Source organism: Aulonocara sp. 'chitande type north' Nkhata Bay, linkage group LG18 (genome assembly GCF_057382095.1).
Source record: "Aulonocara sp. 'chitande type north' Nkhata Bay isolate Kocher_YH1m ecotype deep benthic linkage group LG18, A_spYH_male_GT1.1, whole genome shotgun sequence".
Taxonomy (NCBI): domain Eukaryota; kingdom Metazoa; phylum Chordata; class Actinopteri; order Cichliformes; family Cichlidae; genus Aulonocara; species Aulonocara sp. 'chitande type north' Nkhata Bay.
Window position 1 is genome coordinate 21,931,242 of NC_141361.1, and position 16,911 is coordinate 21,948,152.

At 41.8% G+C, this 16,911-nt stretch overlaps 3 protein-coding genes across 6 annotated transcripts; all 3 read left to right on the forward strand.

Moving 5' to 3' along the window:
• Window positions 1–876: 876 nt before the first annotated feature.
• Window positions 877–10,389, forward strand: pask (PAS domain containing serine/threonine kinase). Of its 4 annotated transcripts, none has more exons than XM_086272509.1 (21): window positions 877–1,370; window positions 1,510–1,750; window positions 1,930–2,153; window positions 2,267–2,437; window positions 2,564–2,698; window positions 2,779–2,913; window positions 3,091–3,253; window positions 3,719–3,891; window positions 3,976–4,105; window positions 4,204–4,375; window positions 5,549–5,781; window positions 5,871–6,000; window positions 6,506–7,059; window positions 7,146–7,288; window positions 7,421–7,588; window positions 7,696–7,821; window positions 7,932–8,066; window positions 8,176–8,375; window positions 8,650–8,783; window positions 8,886–9,035; window positions 9,337–10,389. In XM_086272509.1, exons 2-21 carry the CDS (start codon window positions 1,546–1,548, stop codon window positions 9,504–9,506), a joined length of 3,651 nt encoding a protein of 1,216 aa, XP_086128635.1. In that variant the 5' UTR covers window positions 877–1,370; window positions 1,510–1,545; the 3' UTR covers window positions 9,507–10,389. The 4 variants fall into 4 exon arrangements, with proteins under 4 accessions (XP_086128635.1, XP_086128634.1, XP_086128633.1 ...); XM_086272508.1 differs by having other exon boundaries at window positions 1,514–1,750; XM_086272507.1 differs by having other exon boundaries at window positions 877–1,750.
• Window positions 10,390–10,970: 581 nt separating this feature from the next.
• mterf4 (mitochondrial transcription termination factor 4) lies at window positions 10,971–13,867 on the forward strand. Its single transcript, XM_086271164.1, has 4 exons — window positions 10,971–11,083; window positions 11,337–11,748; window positions 11,846–12,030; window positions 12,526–13,867. Exons 1-4 carry the CDS (start codon window positions 11,057–11,059, stop codon window positions 12,913–12,915), a joined length of 1,014 nt encoding a protein of 337 aa, XP_086127290.1. The 5' UTR covers window positions 10,971–11,056; the 3' UTR covers window positions 12,916–13,867.
• Window positions 13,352–15,629, forward strand: LOC147308499 (putative G protein-coupled receptor 148). The gene is made up of 2 exons (XM_086271165.1): window positions 13,352–13,489; window positions 14,189–15,629. Exon 2 carries the CDS (start codon window positions 14,272–14,274, stop codon window positions 15,232–15,234), a length of 963 nt encoding a protein of 320 aa, XP_086127291.1. The 5' UTR covers window positions 13,352–13,489; window positions 14,189–14,271; the 3' UTR covers window positions 15,235–15,629.
• Window positions 15,630–16,911: the final 1,282 nt, after the last annotated feature.

Sequence of the window (16,911 nt, forward strand, 5' to 3'; positions counted from 1 at the left end):
TCGATTCTGTGTGTGTTTGTGTGCGATTACGCGGAAACAACATGTGTGTATGTGTATGTGTATATATATATGTGTGTATGTGTATATATATATATGTGTATGTGTATATATATATATATATATATATATATATATATATATATATATATATATATATATATATATACATATATATATATAATTTATTTATTAATCCCTCGGGTGGGTTCCTCTGGGAAATTCGGTTTCCAAAAAAGCACAGCACGGACAGAGTTACAGAATATTATATATATATAAATACAAAGACATATATAGATAAATTATACAAAGGGGATAAATAGAATAAATAGGAATAAAATAAAAATAAAAATACAAGTGAATTGCACATTTCAAGTACGGAGTCTATTGCACCGTTGATTATTAACAAAAAGTATTGCACAAAAGGTAATTGCACAGTGAAGTGAAGAGGCACTACAGCTTAGTTGTTCCCCCCTCCTTTGTCCTCCTGTCTCCCCTCCCTCTCCCCTCCAGAGAGGAGTTAAACAGTCTGATGGCGTGTGGGACGAAGGAGTTTTTAAGTCTGTTGGTTCTTGTCTTTGGGAGAAGCAACCTGTCACTGAACAGACTCTTCTGGTTGTTTATGGCCGTGTGCAGAGGATGCCCAGCATTGTCCATAATGTCCAGCAGTTTCTTTAGTGTGCTTTTCTCTACCACTGTCACCAGAGTGTCCAGCTTCATGCCGACCACAGAGCTAGCCTTCCTGATCAGTTTTTCCAGCCTGGATGAGTCCTTCTTTCTATATATATATACATAGAGAGAGAGAGAGAGAGATATCTATATGTGTATATGTATGTGTGTGTGAGAGAGAGAGAGACCGTTTACGTGAAGCCCTTTATTTCGGTTAATCACACTCCACTTGAATGCAGCAGTAATTATTTTTGCGTGACTGTGCTGCCATGGTAACAAAGGCGGGCTGTTCCGGGTTAATTATCCAATGAACTTTTCCTGGTTCGTAGCTGGACGTTTGATTGGCTCCAGAAGACGTCCTGAAATCATCTACTCCACTGACGCTTGAAGCCCGCGGTTTACAAAAGACATTGTTGCATTGAGCGAAATAATATCACGTTAATAAAATGTACTTTTAACCGAGGCTGACTTGCTTAGATGCTGACGTCGACTCCGGGTATAGCCTAAAACGTCGGTAATTTAACACAAATCAGAACTGACCGTGCAGCAGTGAAATTGTTAGCAGCGCTAACAATTTCATTGCTAACTTGCAGTAGCAAGTTAGCAAATGGCTAGTTAGCCACAGTGCGCAGTGCAGGTAACGTTACCTTGTCAACTGGCATTAACTCAAACAGCCGTGCCTAACAACTAGGAAACGAGCTGAGGTGAGTCTTGAATGCTGCAGTATCTGAGCAGCATAGATATTATCAATAAATCATGTCCTGTTGCATAAACTGCAAAGTTAGCCTATGATATTAAGCTGTAATTGCTACAACCACTAATTCTCTGTCATTTATACTTGAGTCAGCTATTCTCAACGCGAGCTACAAAACGGCAACAATGTCGCTGTCAACTGAGAATCGTTTTGCGGCTTCGGGAAGCGTCGTTGTTAAAGGACAAACTATTTGTGTGGTTCCCGACTTCTCGTCTGGTCACCTGGAAGATGACTTTGACCTGAACAGGTCTTACCCGTGTACTCGCAGACCTCTGTACAAGGAGAGGCTTTTAGCCTTTCAGCGTCGTTATGATCCGGCTTCCCTGACAGGTAAATTTCAGCAGTGTTGATTACAACCAACAGAAATGCTGCGCTAATAAATTCATCTCAAGTCAGTTTTGATATGACGCCCCCACCCCCATCACTGACGGTTTTGATTGGCTTGTGTTCTTAAACTAAGGGGAATAAATTGTATTTAAATCAGCTTATAACACCACTTTTTCCTACAGGTGATCATTTTGACATTGGATCTTCTGTGGCCACAAAAAACCGCCAGATGTGTAGTTTGCTTCCATCTTCTCAAGCTGGTTCCTTGCCACACTTGTCTACTATGTCAGAGAGAGAGGAGATGCTCTTCAGTCAGCTAATGTCTGGTGACTTTGGCCTGCCGGGGTATCCCTCTGCCTTCAACCCAAACAAAGTCATTCTAACTGTCAACCATAAAACTAAAAAGGTACTGTGTTGTTGACTTAATGTGGAGGGAGGTTGCTTTGCAGCACAGGATAACCAGCATTTCAACTGTATGAATTGCTTACTTTATTAATTATTTATTTATTTTAATTTCAGGTTTTGTCAGCAAATGAACAAGCCTGCAAGCTGTTTGAGTGCGCAACTGAAGAGCTCATTGGAAAAAAGCTGCCCTCCCTCTTAAAGAAAACCAGTCAGGTCCTGGAAGAAGCACTGGAAGAGGATTTTCCACTAGTCGATGGGACTGTTGTAGCAGCGTCTGGAAAAGTGGTATGAAATTACTTAAAACAGCATGAGCCATTGAGTCAGATTTCTTTAATCTACACCATAGATTTATTCATTTCATTTGTTTTGGGTTTTTTTTTTTTTTTTCTTTGTTTGTTTGTGTTTTGGCAGGTGGATGCCCTGACTTTATCTGGAGAAATGCCAGTGTCTGTGTACACCTACAGACAATCACAGAATGAAGAGCACCTCCTTCTCGTGATGGAAAATGTAGAAAGGATGTCTTCCTTTTTGTCCTTCTCAAGAGATGTAAGTACACCCATATTTAGCATTCTTTTACAAATGTAAAGTAATGCCTAGCCATAGACGTGTACATTTGTCACTTTCAGGGCAGAATCCTAACCTGTGATTTGGCATTTGCCCATCTCCATGGATACCATCATCCCGAGGAGTTAAAAGGAGTTTTTGTGAAGGAGCTAATCCCCTCTTTACAAATCCCCCTCCGCAGTCATGCACTGCCCAAAGTAAGCACACTTTTGAACTGTTCTGCTCAGCTAAGGAAAACTCGGAATTTTAACCTCTGCTTCCGAGACCCTTTTTATCAATGTGCTGCTCTGACATTTTGGCAGAATGGATAAGAAGAAAATTATATCCCTTTTTAAATATTTCTGTAGTACAATTTTTTTTCTATCTGCTTTCAGATGCTGAGGGTTCAGCGAGTGTGTGGTAGAAGCAGAGAAGGTGCAGCAGTCCCGCTGTGTGTTAAACTTCAAGGGGCGGTGCAGTGTGGGAAACCCCAACACCAGCTTAATGGGACTGGCTACATATACCTCAATGACAGCCTTGAAATGTCATCCTCATCAGGTAGTTGGCTTAAATTGTAGGACAAAGCTATGACCAATAGATTAAAAACACACTCACTGTTGTGCACCCAGTGGGTGTGTGGGTTATGCACCCACACACTGTGTTGTGCTGTACACTCCAATTAACATTTAAACTTCTTGCAGTCCAATAGAGGTGTAGGTTTTACATTTTGGGGCTTTTCCTGGACAATTTAAAGTTGGAAATGTACTAATATGGCCCTTACAGATCAGATGTGGTGCTTGCATTGACAGCTTTCAGGCAGCTTTAATGTTAGTGGCCTTTTTCATGCCGTGTCTGTGTCCACTATAGTGAACACCTGTTGTTTAGTATCCTCAAGTCTGATGTTTGTGTTTTAAGGCAATAAATTCACTAATACCCCCCCACCCCATGTCATCTGCTTTTATATATCACTTATGCTTTCTTTAACTAATTGTGCACTTTGAACGTATGCTTGGACTTTCACAGACGTCAATGTGGACAGCACTGTCAGCCCAGCCCTAGAATACTCTGGAACAGTTTGGGTGTTTGCTCCTGTCAGCGGTCTCCTTCTGCTCCACACTGATGGTTCTATCATCAGCATCCACAGCCACCTGGCCCTCAGTCTGTTTGGCTACAGCAAGGACGAGCTGCTGGGGAAGGTCAGCCAATGTAACCACTGAACGTGGATGTTTGGACTGAGGACCATCCAATCCTCATAGATATTGCTGTTTTGTTATCTATAGAACATCACTTTCCTGATGCCCGGTTTCTATGGGTGGATGTCGGACTCGGACAGAAAGACCAGATCCTTCTCTGATTCTCATGCAAAGGCCTCTAAAAGTCCTGCAGCATCCAGGATATCAGGAAAATATGGTGAGTGTTGGAATATGTAAGGTACTTATTTTTACCTGTCATGCAGTATTATTTGTTTGCACTGTGCATCACTTAATAGTTTCTTATTTCAATTTTAGACCCATCCTCACTAGTGGCAGGAGACATGGCCATGGTGCACCGAGCAGCTCTGGAAAGGACTTCAGCAGGGAGAGGCAGGATCTTCACTGGCACCAGCATGATGCTGGATAAACAGGGCAGCGCTCTGTCTGCCCTCTCCCCTCCTGCAGTCACCTCAACACGTGTGGTTACGTAAGTACGCGGGCACATTAAAATCGTCCAGCTCACAGGCTCCGTGATTTTAATGTGTATCAATGATTTTATCTGGTAAGTCATATCCGAGGCTTTTAGTAGCCTTGGATATGATGGTGATTAATTCTGACAGGAGGTTTTATGCCAGCAGATATTCAAATTCACTGTAGACTTTAAACAGAGTGGGTTTGTGTACTCTGAAATGCTGGACAGACAAAAGCTGCTGTTGCGACAATCAGGTGCCTTAAAGCCGCAGGCTGCATGTATATTTAATGTGCTTTGCAGTAAATCTGGAAGCACTCCAACTCACTGGTCAAGCCTGATGGTCTCACTGTGTCTCCAACTACTCAATAGACACTGAAACACTAATTACATTTTCCCCAGTTAGATCAGCTGTGACTGCTCATCGTTTCTGTCCTTTCTGCTGTTATTGTTTTCCCCCCTAAAACTTGTATCTGAATTGGACTCGTAAAGCTTTTGTGACTGGAATGTTTTCCCCAAATTTCACAGTCATGATGATTCATGAATGATTGTGATGCTGGAATATCTCAGTGTGGGTTAAGTGTGTTAAAAGGCCTCTCGTTTGCCATCTGTTGGACAAATAATGTCACAGCATGCCTGGTATTTAAAAAATAAATTAAAAAAAAGTAGAGATTTCTAATATAGTGCCTCTTATTTAGAATTTGAAGAAATAGTAATGCATCGTTAAGTTGTTCCAACTGAATATTATTGTTTACCAACCTTTTATACAAAATATGTATTTCAGTACTGAGCTTTTATTTAAGCTAAGCATTTACAATTTACAGCATGCAGATAGAAACTTGCATAAGTCCTAAATCTTCAGCCTGTGGGGGAAATAAACAGGCAAAGACTTATTCACTCACTAAAAATGTAACTGCAGAGACAAATTAGCTGGGAGTTAAGGCATTCGTTCTTGTATATGCTATTACCAGTGCTTGTAAGGTGAAGTGCTTTGTGTTTTACACTTGCACCAACCCCAAAAAACAAGACATCCACAGCATAGATTGCAGTTTTGCGTATACATTTTTGATTTCCTAGGAGAGACTTCAGATACGTTTTCAGTAAATATTTTGCCACTGGAGTTTGCCTGTAGCTTTCTTGTGTTGGCATGGAAAGAAAAGAATTGGATTGAAACAGCCCGTCTTTCCTCAGGGCCAATAACACTGCAGAGCTGATGGAAGAAGCAGCTCAGGTAGCACCATGCTGTAGTCAGATAGACAGTGTGGATACTACTCAGGCACTCCTCAAGACATTTACCTGGGTGGAACTTCCAGATGACGACGCCTGCCGCTCTGTTCCCACTGAACCATCGCACCAAAAGAGAGAACAGCAGCCGGGCAGTGAAGTTCAGAAAAAAGATGAACCCGCCCCTGAGAATATCCCAGGTGTGACGTAGCTCTGCTGATGTTTTCTTTACATAAATGGAGCTCCGCTATAAATACAATGTACAATGAATGTTTTTCTTGTTCTGTAGACTGTCCTGCTGGGAATGAACATGCTGTTGATAAGATTAACGACAAACCTCCTGATGTAGGAAAAGATCACCGTTCATCTGCCTCTGTGCTTGAGGAATCTAGCTTTGAAGTAATCTCAATGGAGAGCCGGTGAGGAGAGATATTTTTCAGTTATGTGGGTAAGATGAGGCCCTGAAAGCCTCTGACGTGCCTGGTTGAAACTTCAAAGAATCTAAAGATGCTAATGAGAATGTCAGCACTCGCAGTTACGTATATCATACTTTAAAATATTGCACAATGGCAGGAAGAAACAGACGAGTTTCAGCCTGTAGCTTAGAAATGCTGTCTCATTCATATTTTTGGCGTCTTTAGTGGGTCGGCACCTTTTTCAATTGTATAAGCCTTTTCAATTGAGTATGCTTCCTTTTTGTTTAGTTAGACTTCAAAGAAAACTGGAAACATTCATTTCACATATCATTTGCTATACTAACACCTGGATGTGTTTCTCTGTGTTTTTAATACAGTATTTGATTCCACTGTCAAACTTTTATTCATTTCTTTCCTTATTTCAGCTTTAGACGTTTCCTTCCTTTATGAATATATTTTTCATGTATTCATGTAACAATGTTTTGGTTTTTCTAATTTAATTTCCTAGGTCTTCTTCTGGCTTCTGTGAACACGGTGGTTCTGATCCAGCCCAAGCAGTGGACTCAGCCAGTATCTTTCTGGACCTAAACAGCAATGGTGATCTAGTTAGCCGGGCCCTAGCGGAGCTAGACCTGGGCGGTAATGTAGAGCTGCTCAGTGGTGGAGGAGGCAACAATGACGCCCCACACTCTGTGGCATCATGCGATACAGCTGAGCTCCTGCGGACTCCCTCCCCATGCATGGTGCTGTCTGACCAGGAAGCGGAGCCCAGTGAGCCTGGGGACGTTGCTGCTGTGGAGGCCAGAAACAAATCACCTGAAAAACTTGAAAAGCATAAGGATGAGCAGGTTCACTGGGAAGCTGTCTCTGCAATTCATCAAGGAAAGGGCCAAGAGGGCTGTGAACAAGTGAATACTGAGATTCAGTCACTAGCAGATATGCCTGCCACATCTACTCCCAAGAAACAGAAGGTGTATGGACACAACCAGTCCTCAGAAACCACATGTATAGTGGAGGGGCAATTTGAAGGAAGTGGATACCACAGAGACGGCACAAGAATAGGTTGGTGTTAAACTGTTTACTGTACTTTAGATTCCTCCTAAAAATCAAATGCAAAGCAACAAGTATTTTTCTCTGCTTGTGTGCAGATGTGCTGTGTGATGTGTGCGGGACAAACCTCCCAGACGGAAGCTCCATTTTCTGCATGTGGATGTGCAGACTCAGCCAGCAGGGGGCGATGTCACAAACGGATCAATCACTGCACGACCAAACAGCAGGCAGTCTAGGAGAGGTCAGTGGCTGTAATGATCTTAAGTCTAGGTCAATAAAGCATGGATTTTATCTTATTTATATTTTAATGTAAACTTCATTAGAGGCGGTTGTGTTTGTAACTTGGTGATCATTTACTCGTTTCTTCATGAAGAGGATTGGTGAGGCCAGTCAGGGGGAAGCATTGCGCTCCACCATGGACCTCGAGCAGTCTAAAGCCTGTGATGGACAGTTTGAAGAAGAGTACAAGCCGATCAAAGCTGTTGGTAAAGGAGCCTTTGGATTTGTCTGGAAGGCAGAAAGGCGCTGCGATGGGCAAGAAGTAAGAAAAATATTTGGTGGGGGGGGGGGTTGTTGTTTGTATATGTAGTTTTTTTTGTTTTGTTTTTTGCAGAAGATGACTTTATGACCTACTTTAAAAACCTACAGGTGATTGTGAAGTTCATCAGCAAGGCCAGAATAGTGAGCGACTGCTGGGTAGACGACCCAATGTTAGGGCGAGTGAGCCAGGAGATCGCCATACTGACCCGAGTGACGCACCATAACATCGTTAAGGTCGCCGTGCGGTTTGCATCACATGACCCTGTCGCAAAAGTTTCCAAAATAATGTGTTTTAATCGTGAACTGTGTTGCTTCACATCATACACCTGTGTTGGTGTCACTAGGTGCTGGAGGTGTTTGAGAATGGGAGTTACTTTCAGATGGTGATGGAGAAACACGGAGATGGTTTGGACCTTTTTGAGTTTATAGACATGCAGCCGAGGCTCGATGAGCCCCTTGCCAGCTACATATTCAGACAGGTACACGCACAGCCAGAAAAATACAACCGTGTCTGGCGAGTGGGCTCATAAATGTGACATGAAGTATTGATTTGTTCTTTGTTAAAATGCAGCGTCTGTCTCTTCGCAGATTGTGGCAGCTGTCTTCTATCTGAGGACCAAGAACATCCTTCACAGGGACATAAAAGATGAGAACATCATAATTGACACATGTTTTCACATTCGACTGATAGACTTCGGCTCTGCTGCTATAATGACTCCTGGGAAGCTCTTTTATCATTTCTGTGGCACCCTTGAGTACTGCTCCCCAGAGGTGCTACAGGGAAATCCGTGAGTATACACTATCTGTTAATTCTTTTTCCTCTTTTTTTTTTTTAATGTATTTTATTAAATAGCATCCTTCTGTTTAAAGAAGTCACTTAAATTATTGAATCTGAATGCAGAGTCTAGTTAAGAGTTATTTTTACAGTCCTAGATTACATTTATGACCCATTGAACTCATGAATTGAGCTCTAGAGTATACAATTTTGAGAATATGCCATCAGCACTGAATTAACTTGCTAATAATTGTAGGCTTCTCTCATAAGTGGGCTTCTTTTTGTAGCTATGAGGGTCCAGAGCTGGAGATGTGGTCTCTGGGGGTTTTGCTCTATACGTTGCTTTTCAGCGAGAATCCCTTCTGTGACGTGGGTGAGATCCTGGATGCCAAACTAAATCCCCCGTATCATCTCTCTCCAGGTACACAGCAGCTGGTTGTGATTTCACAAAATATGATCCTTTGAGTTTATAGAGACAATTTTGTCCAGTCAGATTCTGAAGTTTTTCTGTGTATTCTCTCAGAGCTGGATGATGTATTACACGGGCTGCTTGACCCTAACCCAACTCACAGAATGGACTTAGACCAGCTGCTGCTGCAGTCCTGGATCAGTCAGCCCATTTCTCTATCAGAGTACACCTGGGCAGAGGTGGTTCCTGAAAATCTGAGCTGCTGTGAGTACTCTTAAATGGTACTGTTGGACTAGTAGATGTCAGACTTTTTCTGATATTCCACACCTCAGGAGGTGGAAACAGTTTATCCCGTACACCTCTTAATACTCATCACTCTGCAACAATAAAATAAGTGCATAAGCATCAGGCCACTTTGATATTTTTTTTCCCCTTGAAATGTAATACAAATTCAACTTAGTTTAACTTCATATTTTTCCTTTTCCACCTGCACCACAGTTTGAGAACCTCGTTGACAATCATTAGCTATGTTTTAATGTACTGGGGCCTCTGATCTTTTTATCAGGTTTACCGCAGCATCAAGAATCCAGTCCTAAGGCGTACATCGGGCAGAGCTCATTTTCAGGCGGTGGGGATGACACTCTGCCTGAGGATGACGAGGAGGAAGATGAGGACGAGAGGTTGGAGATCGCAGCCCTGAAATCGGAGCTGCATAAGTACCTCGTTGAGGATTAAAGACTCTGCTTATACAAAGTGAAGCCTTCATGCGAACTGTCAAATCAACTTTTTTTTTATCTGGAGTCACTGAACAAAGATATAAATGTTGAAGAAAAATGAAGTGTGCCTCAGTGATGGGACGCTGCTGTCGGGACTAAATATGAGACAAACAGACTTCTGACTTAATCATGGGTCGGTCACACTGTGCTTGTTTCTGTGTTCAGGATGTAATGTTTTATTTATCTTTTTGCAGTTTGAGGAAAAATTAAAGCAGCAAAAAAAAAAATTGTGACAGTTTAAAGTATCACCCAGCTTTACTACAAAAACACACAACTATAAGCTGTTACCTCAGAGAAATCACACAAACTCATTAAAGTTAAAGAAACTCTTGATCCGGCTTTTTTTTTTTTTTTTTTTTTCTTTTTTTTTTTTAAATAATGGGCAATTTATATTCATAGTTTTATTCTTGTATATTTTAATTAAAAGTGTAAGAATATCTGATATTTATCTATTTATTTTTATACATCAATAAATGTATTGCCACAAGCATGTTCTCTTCAGTCAGGTAACTGCTACTTAAATTTATATCCAAAACACTAAATGACTGCAGTACTTGTTGGGGACACATTTATTAGGTTCCCAGCTGGTGTTAAAGCTGCCAGATTAACAGCTGCTGTTATTTACAGGCTGCCACTTCCTTCACAGACTTTCACGTTATTTCAAAGTAGAGAGGAGGGTGGTACTGCAAATATTTCATCATGAGTACCTTACACTAGCTACAGACTGTCAGCTATCCCAATAAAGTTGAAGATTTATTTTCACTGTGAAGTGAAGATAGGACTTCCTGAAAAGTCCTTATAATAACACTGAACCATTTAAAAAGCCCAGACTACTTTTTTATGTATCCTGATTGCATTCACCATGCTGATTCTCATCTGAAAACATGTTTTGGAATTAAAAATGATTAACTCATGACGTTGATAACATGAATTGAGCACTATATCGTTACTCAGGGCAGGAAAGCACTGCCAAAAAGTGCCCGAAAGTCTCTATTTAGACTGTTGACTCTATGATTGTTGAAATACAATCTGTCAAATATGTCAATCACGAATTGTGTCAAGCAACTTTGAGGCACAATGCACAAGCTGCAATTAGATCCTGGTAAAGTGACGTTTGAAGGTGTCATTGAGTTTAAAAACATGTTTCCAAAAAGCACTGAATTTATTAGTACAGTCACGCAGAGCCATAAGGATAAAACAAGTAATTTCTTTATTTTATATATAAACCCTAATGACTGCGGTCTATAAACAGATAGAAACAAAGATATTAGACGCTTAAAAAACCCCATCGAGAATCACTTTTTGGCACGACACAGGCAATTTAATTAAGAAAATGTCTGTCTTATAAGATTTCTAAATCATGATCACACCATCATATTTGACTAGCCGAATATATACCAAAGACTGTAGAAAAAACTGTTTTCTACAGTCTTTGATATACATACACACGTAGCGGAACCTTTGTACTCTTTAAGTTGGAAGACGGAAATATTTCGATAACGGAGAAGCATGGGGACCCGTGTTGCTGTGAATCAGGTGAAGTATAAATACAAACTATTACGATTTAGTATCTTTTTCCTCGAAGTAGAAATAATTAGAGGTGCAACACTTTTAACTGAATGGACCCATCAGTAAAAAAAAAAAAAGGAAAGAAAAGAAAAGACTGACATTTATAACCTTCACGTCTGCTAACTTGAGCTAATGATAACGGTGGAGTTTGTTAGCATATTTTCTGCCCCCTCTACCGCTGCTGTCTGTGAGGGTTTTAAAGGCGTGTATTTTTCCACAGGTACTACGGTTGGCTGTGAGAAATGCCACCATATCTACACTGTGTCCGCGTCAGTTTGGGAGATACTACCCCCAGTCCAGATGGTATTGTTCCTTCACCAACCAGGCAACGCAGCACAGTCAAGACTTGAATCCTCCGAGTGGGATCCCGGTCACTGAGCTGTCCCTGCGCTCTTTCATTGATATGGGCTTCACAGAGAGTCAGGCAGAGCAGATATACGAGTCTCTGGCCAATGTCAGAAAAGGAGATTCTGCCAAACACATCCTACCAACCCTCACAGCTCTGTTTGTCTTGGGTCTCAACCCGTCGAGTGTGAAGAAGTGCCTGGAGAAATGTCCTGAACTTTACACCATCAAAGAGGCACAGCTGCAGCAGCGCATAAGCAACCTGCGGAAAATAGGCTTAGTTGAAGGTAAGGTGTTGCCTTTGCGCAGTTTATTTCTACATTAGATCAGGCATAAAATTACTGAAAATATATGAAACCCGCATTTTACTCTATTTCTCCGTAGGCAGTCTTCAGAGGGTGGTGGCCCATTACCCCAGGATCCTGACTGTGCCTTCGAAAAGAGTAAAAAATGTGGTGATGTTTCTCAAAGAGAAGTGCCTGTTTACTTCCCAGCAGGTCACAGACATCATCAGAGATTGTCCAGCAGTGGTGCTGGAGAACTTGGATCAGCTGGAGTACAAGTTTCAGGTGAGCAAGTGAATTGCGTTTGCTGCTTTTTGTTAGGTTTTGGTTTGGATTGTCAAACAGACCTGTCCAAACAGACCTTATACTTGGGTTCTGTGTATTCAAATGTGTAACAAACAACGGTTACCATATTATTACATAAAAGATGCAAATGTGAATTCCTAGATGTTTTGAATAAGTTATCAAAGATGATGAGCACAGTGGGCTCAGTAGCTCCATTCCAGTAATAATAGACTGAATGTTATTATTTATTTTTCAGATCTGCATTTTATAATCCTGTGAGCACTTCTGCAGGTCTCTTTGTACAGTGCAGAGTGGGACAGTGTGCATCCGCATTGCACTTTCCCATATGAAAGCATACCGTCCTTAAGATCAGCTCAGAGTTTCGGAATAGGAGTATCTCCTGTGTCCACACTTTTATATGTTGTCCACTTAAAGCTGTTGTCAAACTGTGTACTAACTGTGTTGACCGGCACATTTTACCTCCTCTCTCCACAGTACGTCTACTTCAGAATGGGTGTCAAACAGGCGGAGATGGTGAAGTGCCGACTGTTTCGTTACAGTCTGGATGAGATCCGCTGTCGACACACTTTCTTGGAGCGACGGGGCCTCTATGAAACCCCGGACAAGAAAGGACAGACGACGATCATCAACCCCAATCTGGACAGCGTCCTTAATGTTGATCAGGACACCTTCCTTGCGCACGTCGCCCAGACATCAGCGGAGGAGTACGACGTGTTTAAAAGACTGGCAGCCAGGGAGTGGCAGGAAGGGGAGCTGCAGCAGGGCAGGACCGAACCTGATAGTGACGATGAGGATGACGACGATGACGATGATGACGATGATAGAGAAGCAAAAAGTGGATATGGGAAAAGGAGAAAGAAGTGACTGCTTGTTGAACCAGTCTTTGTTTTTTGCTTTTTAGGGAAGTTCCCTAGATTATTATCTAAACCACCCATAGGAACACAGTGAGAGCCTTTTGCTGGGGTTTATGTTAGTGGTTTCATCATGTAAGACGTGAGGACGTTGGTGTGAGACTGTGGGTCAGGTCTAACTTTGGGTGAGGAAAAATGTGTCACTAATATTTTTGACTTTCCTTCATTGATGGCATAAATTAAATGAATTTCAGAAGCTTGACTTGTGAGTCCTATTGAAAACAGGAGATGACTGCCAATCCCTTTAAGTGAGTTTTCGAATAAAGTCAAATAAATTCTTGAAAACCAATCCGATTTACTGGGCAGAAAACGCTATAAAAGCTACGGTGTGGGGAGCTCCACCTCGTTACTACGTGACAGCTGAGTGTTTGTAGCTCTCTGCAGCCCCTATACTATCTCTCTGAGTCAACAAAGGGTACATTCAGAAAGAGCCGTCCAGTGAGATGAGTGCTGCAGAGCACCGTTTTATTTATTTGAGCATTAACGGATGCACGCCACAGGCAGTTTTTTCCATTTTTGAGCCTCAGGTAAGATCACTCACCTTTTGTTCAATCGATAATTTGTCAATAACTATGTTTATGTAGTCATTTCTGGGTTTTGTTTTGCTCTTTTTGTTTAGTGTATACAAATTTTGGTTGGGAACGTGGTTATCACGGTTGTGGTGTTCAGCTTAGTTATTTATTTTTTGCTGAGTGAAATCATGATGTTGCACCTGATTTGTGAGATTGTACATGAAGAGAAGTTGATGTTCAGGGTCCATTGTTGAATATTCGTTCATATTCGAATTCTGCCAACAAGCTTCTGGCCGCTCATTTTAATTGTTAAGTAGACTAAAACAATTAGACTGGACTGTAAAATAAAAATGGCATGTTTAAAAAGCTGGAGCATTAAAGTGTTAGACATTACTGTTTTTTTTGTTTGTTTTTGTTTTTCCAGCCTGCAGCCCAACAAGGTTATCACTGTATCAAACACACACAGAGATATTATTCATGTAGAGATCACATTTGCTCTTTGCTGCTTGTGTGAAAATTTGCAAGTTGCAGCTTTGACGCAAATGCATAAATATAGACTCGAACCATATTTGCATGTAGTTACAGTTGATTTATACAGTTTCTTACCTGCTCATCCAGTTCAGATTCGCTGGGTGGATTAGAGTGGAGGTGTATCCCACCTGTATTAAATGTAGTGCGCTGTGGACATTGATTTGTGGTGTTTTTCTTTCACAGGACTTGGCTGGAGAAAGTAGGGACTGTGATCATAAAACACCCCTGTGTCGCCATCTGCACTTCCTCCGTAACTCACAGGTACAATGACATCACCGATACCAATTTCAAACATCACGCAGGAGTGGGTGGAGGTCCTGGAGAAATGGCACCTGGATTTGTTTTTGATCCCCACAATAGTCATCACTCTTGCCACCTTGCTGGCCAGCCCTGTTCTCCTGGTAAGCATTTTCCTATCCCGTGCCCTCCGCCAGGAGACGCGTTACCTGCTACTGGCCAACATCCTGGTGGCCGACCTGTTTTTGGTCCTCCTCAACTTGGCCACGTTGATTTGTAACGCCTTGAGAGCACCGATGCAATGGTTGGGTTGTGAGCTGGTCACAACTCTCACTGTCACCAGCTACTGCTGTGCCATTTACACGGTCACTCTCATGGTGGTCGACACCTATGCTGCTGTTCGCTGGCCTCTCCGTTACCGTGACATTATTCCACCTTCCCGTACCTACTGCATACTGGTGGGGGTGTGGGTGTTAGCAGCCATATACCCTTTCACAGTGATGATCAAGACGCAGGTAGCGAGTGGGAACTTCCATGAAAAGCTACCCGTGTGTCTGGTCCTCATCTCCCTTGGATTCATTCAAGCCAGGAACATGACTGGGATCTACATCTACTTCTTCGTAGCTGCACTCATGTGTTCACTGCTCATTTCTTACTGCTACATTCGCCTCTACATGATAACGAGGACACAGGGAATCTGGCATAACCGCTTCTCCAGGGCCAGGGTCACCCTGCTGGCCCACGGGGTTCTGCTCCTGCTCTACTTTACCCCCGGCTTCCTTTTTACCATAGAGCTCGTTCTAATAGACAGGAAAGACATACCTCAGGATGTTCGCGTGTGGGTCTCCACAGTCAATATGTGTGTTTTTATGTTGCTGCCCAGGGTATTTGCTCCTTACCTGTATGGGATCAGGTACAGAGAGATCTCAGACACAGTAATGCTGCTGCTGCTGCACCAGCACAGGAGACTCAGCCAGGCCACAGCTGCGTAAAGACCTGCTGTGTTTTTGAACAACTTCTAAAGGGTCAGAGTTTTATCTACATGATCTGTAAAAATGCCAAGAATCAAACTGTCATAGAGAAACGCTGCATTTTATTTTATAGTTTAGTCTGTAGGAGTTAGATTTCACCGAATCCAGAACTTAGACTCTGTGTTCCAGCTACATTAATAATGCAATATCGCCAATGTTTTATTTGTATAAAGCACTTGGATTTCTTTCTACTTTCTCTGTTTGTGTCAGGGGTTGAGAACTGTGTTGCTGCTCTGTGGATCTCGGTCAGAAGATGCTGAACTTCCCTGCTTTCATATTTACACACGATCCCGGGCCTCGGTTTTATGACTAAAGTAATAAAGCACTAAACTGTATTAGTTTTTTTAAAGCCTTGTTTGTCTAAAGCTGGATATCTACAATGATCCGACATGGCGAGAAGGGTGATGGATAGTGGTGAGTCGAGCATCCTGGCAGCAGGCGGCCGTAACCAGTTCAGCAACTTAACAGCAGAGGGACACATTCGTCCCTTCGTCTTGTAAAGCACAACAGGATAGTAGATGTGTTCTTTCCTCATGGCCTGGATCCCTGCACTCTAAACAACCTCACACTGCCTTTCTACATAAGCCTCTGGACCACCTCTACCCCAAAGAACACTCTACTCTACTTAATCTTATTTGCCCATTTACATGGAACTGATTACACAGTGCTAAGTACAAATCTCTAATGACCTGATTTCCACAGAAATCATTGCCATTCAACGTGGTCTGATAAGACTACATTGCTTTTCATCCTGATGAACTCACACAAAAAGTCCCTGAGGGGAGGGGGAGGGGGTTACCCAAGCTATTGTATTGCTGCCTTATTTAAAGTGTTGAAAATAACTGGTTGACTTATAATTTGTCAAACATAACTGGCATGACACAACATAGAAACGGCAATCAGATTTGGACAAAGTCACTTTTATTTATACTCAACCAGATAAAATATCTCACTGAATTTAAGAATCTCGTTCTCACGAGAAAGCTGAGCAATAGGGTGTTAGAAATTACAACAAATTCAGCAATTCAATTAAAAATATTTGTACTAGAGAAAAGAGCTGGACTGATTTTAATGTAGAACACGGTACAATAACTTCGTCCTTCCTCAACTACATTTACACCAGCTGTGCCAAAATCACCACTAAATATATCCAGTGTCTCTTTAAAGCTTTCAGCCTCTAAATAATATATATATTATATTTGCAGGATACTGTGTGTATCAATATAAATAAGGTTACTATACATAAAAAACACATGACACCATCCAACAAGTGCTTCATCCTGTAGATGCTCCTGTTTATTTGTGGGGAATAACACCTATTTCTAGTCTTTTGACCATGGGAGGGAGACTTGTAAGTGTGAAAGGTACTGATGATAGTACTACTACACTATAGTGTAGAATACCGATATCACTGTATGCCTTTACAACCTTATCTTTTTTGATGTTTTTATTTGAATCTGTGTAAAGTATTTGCATATGTTTGGATAAAGTGTGCTTCAGGGGAACAGTAGCTCGCTTTTTGTGTAAATAGTAGGCACATGGTTCATATGGATTTGCACCAATGATAGCACACTTGGTTCTTCAAGGAAACCGGCTGGAAGCTCTGGGAAATATTTTGCAGCAGGCAAAAGGAAGTTG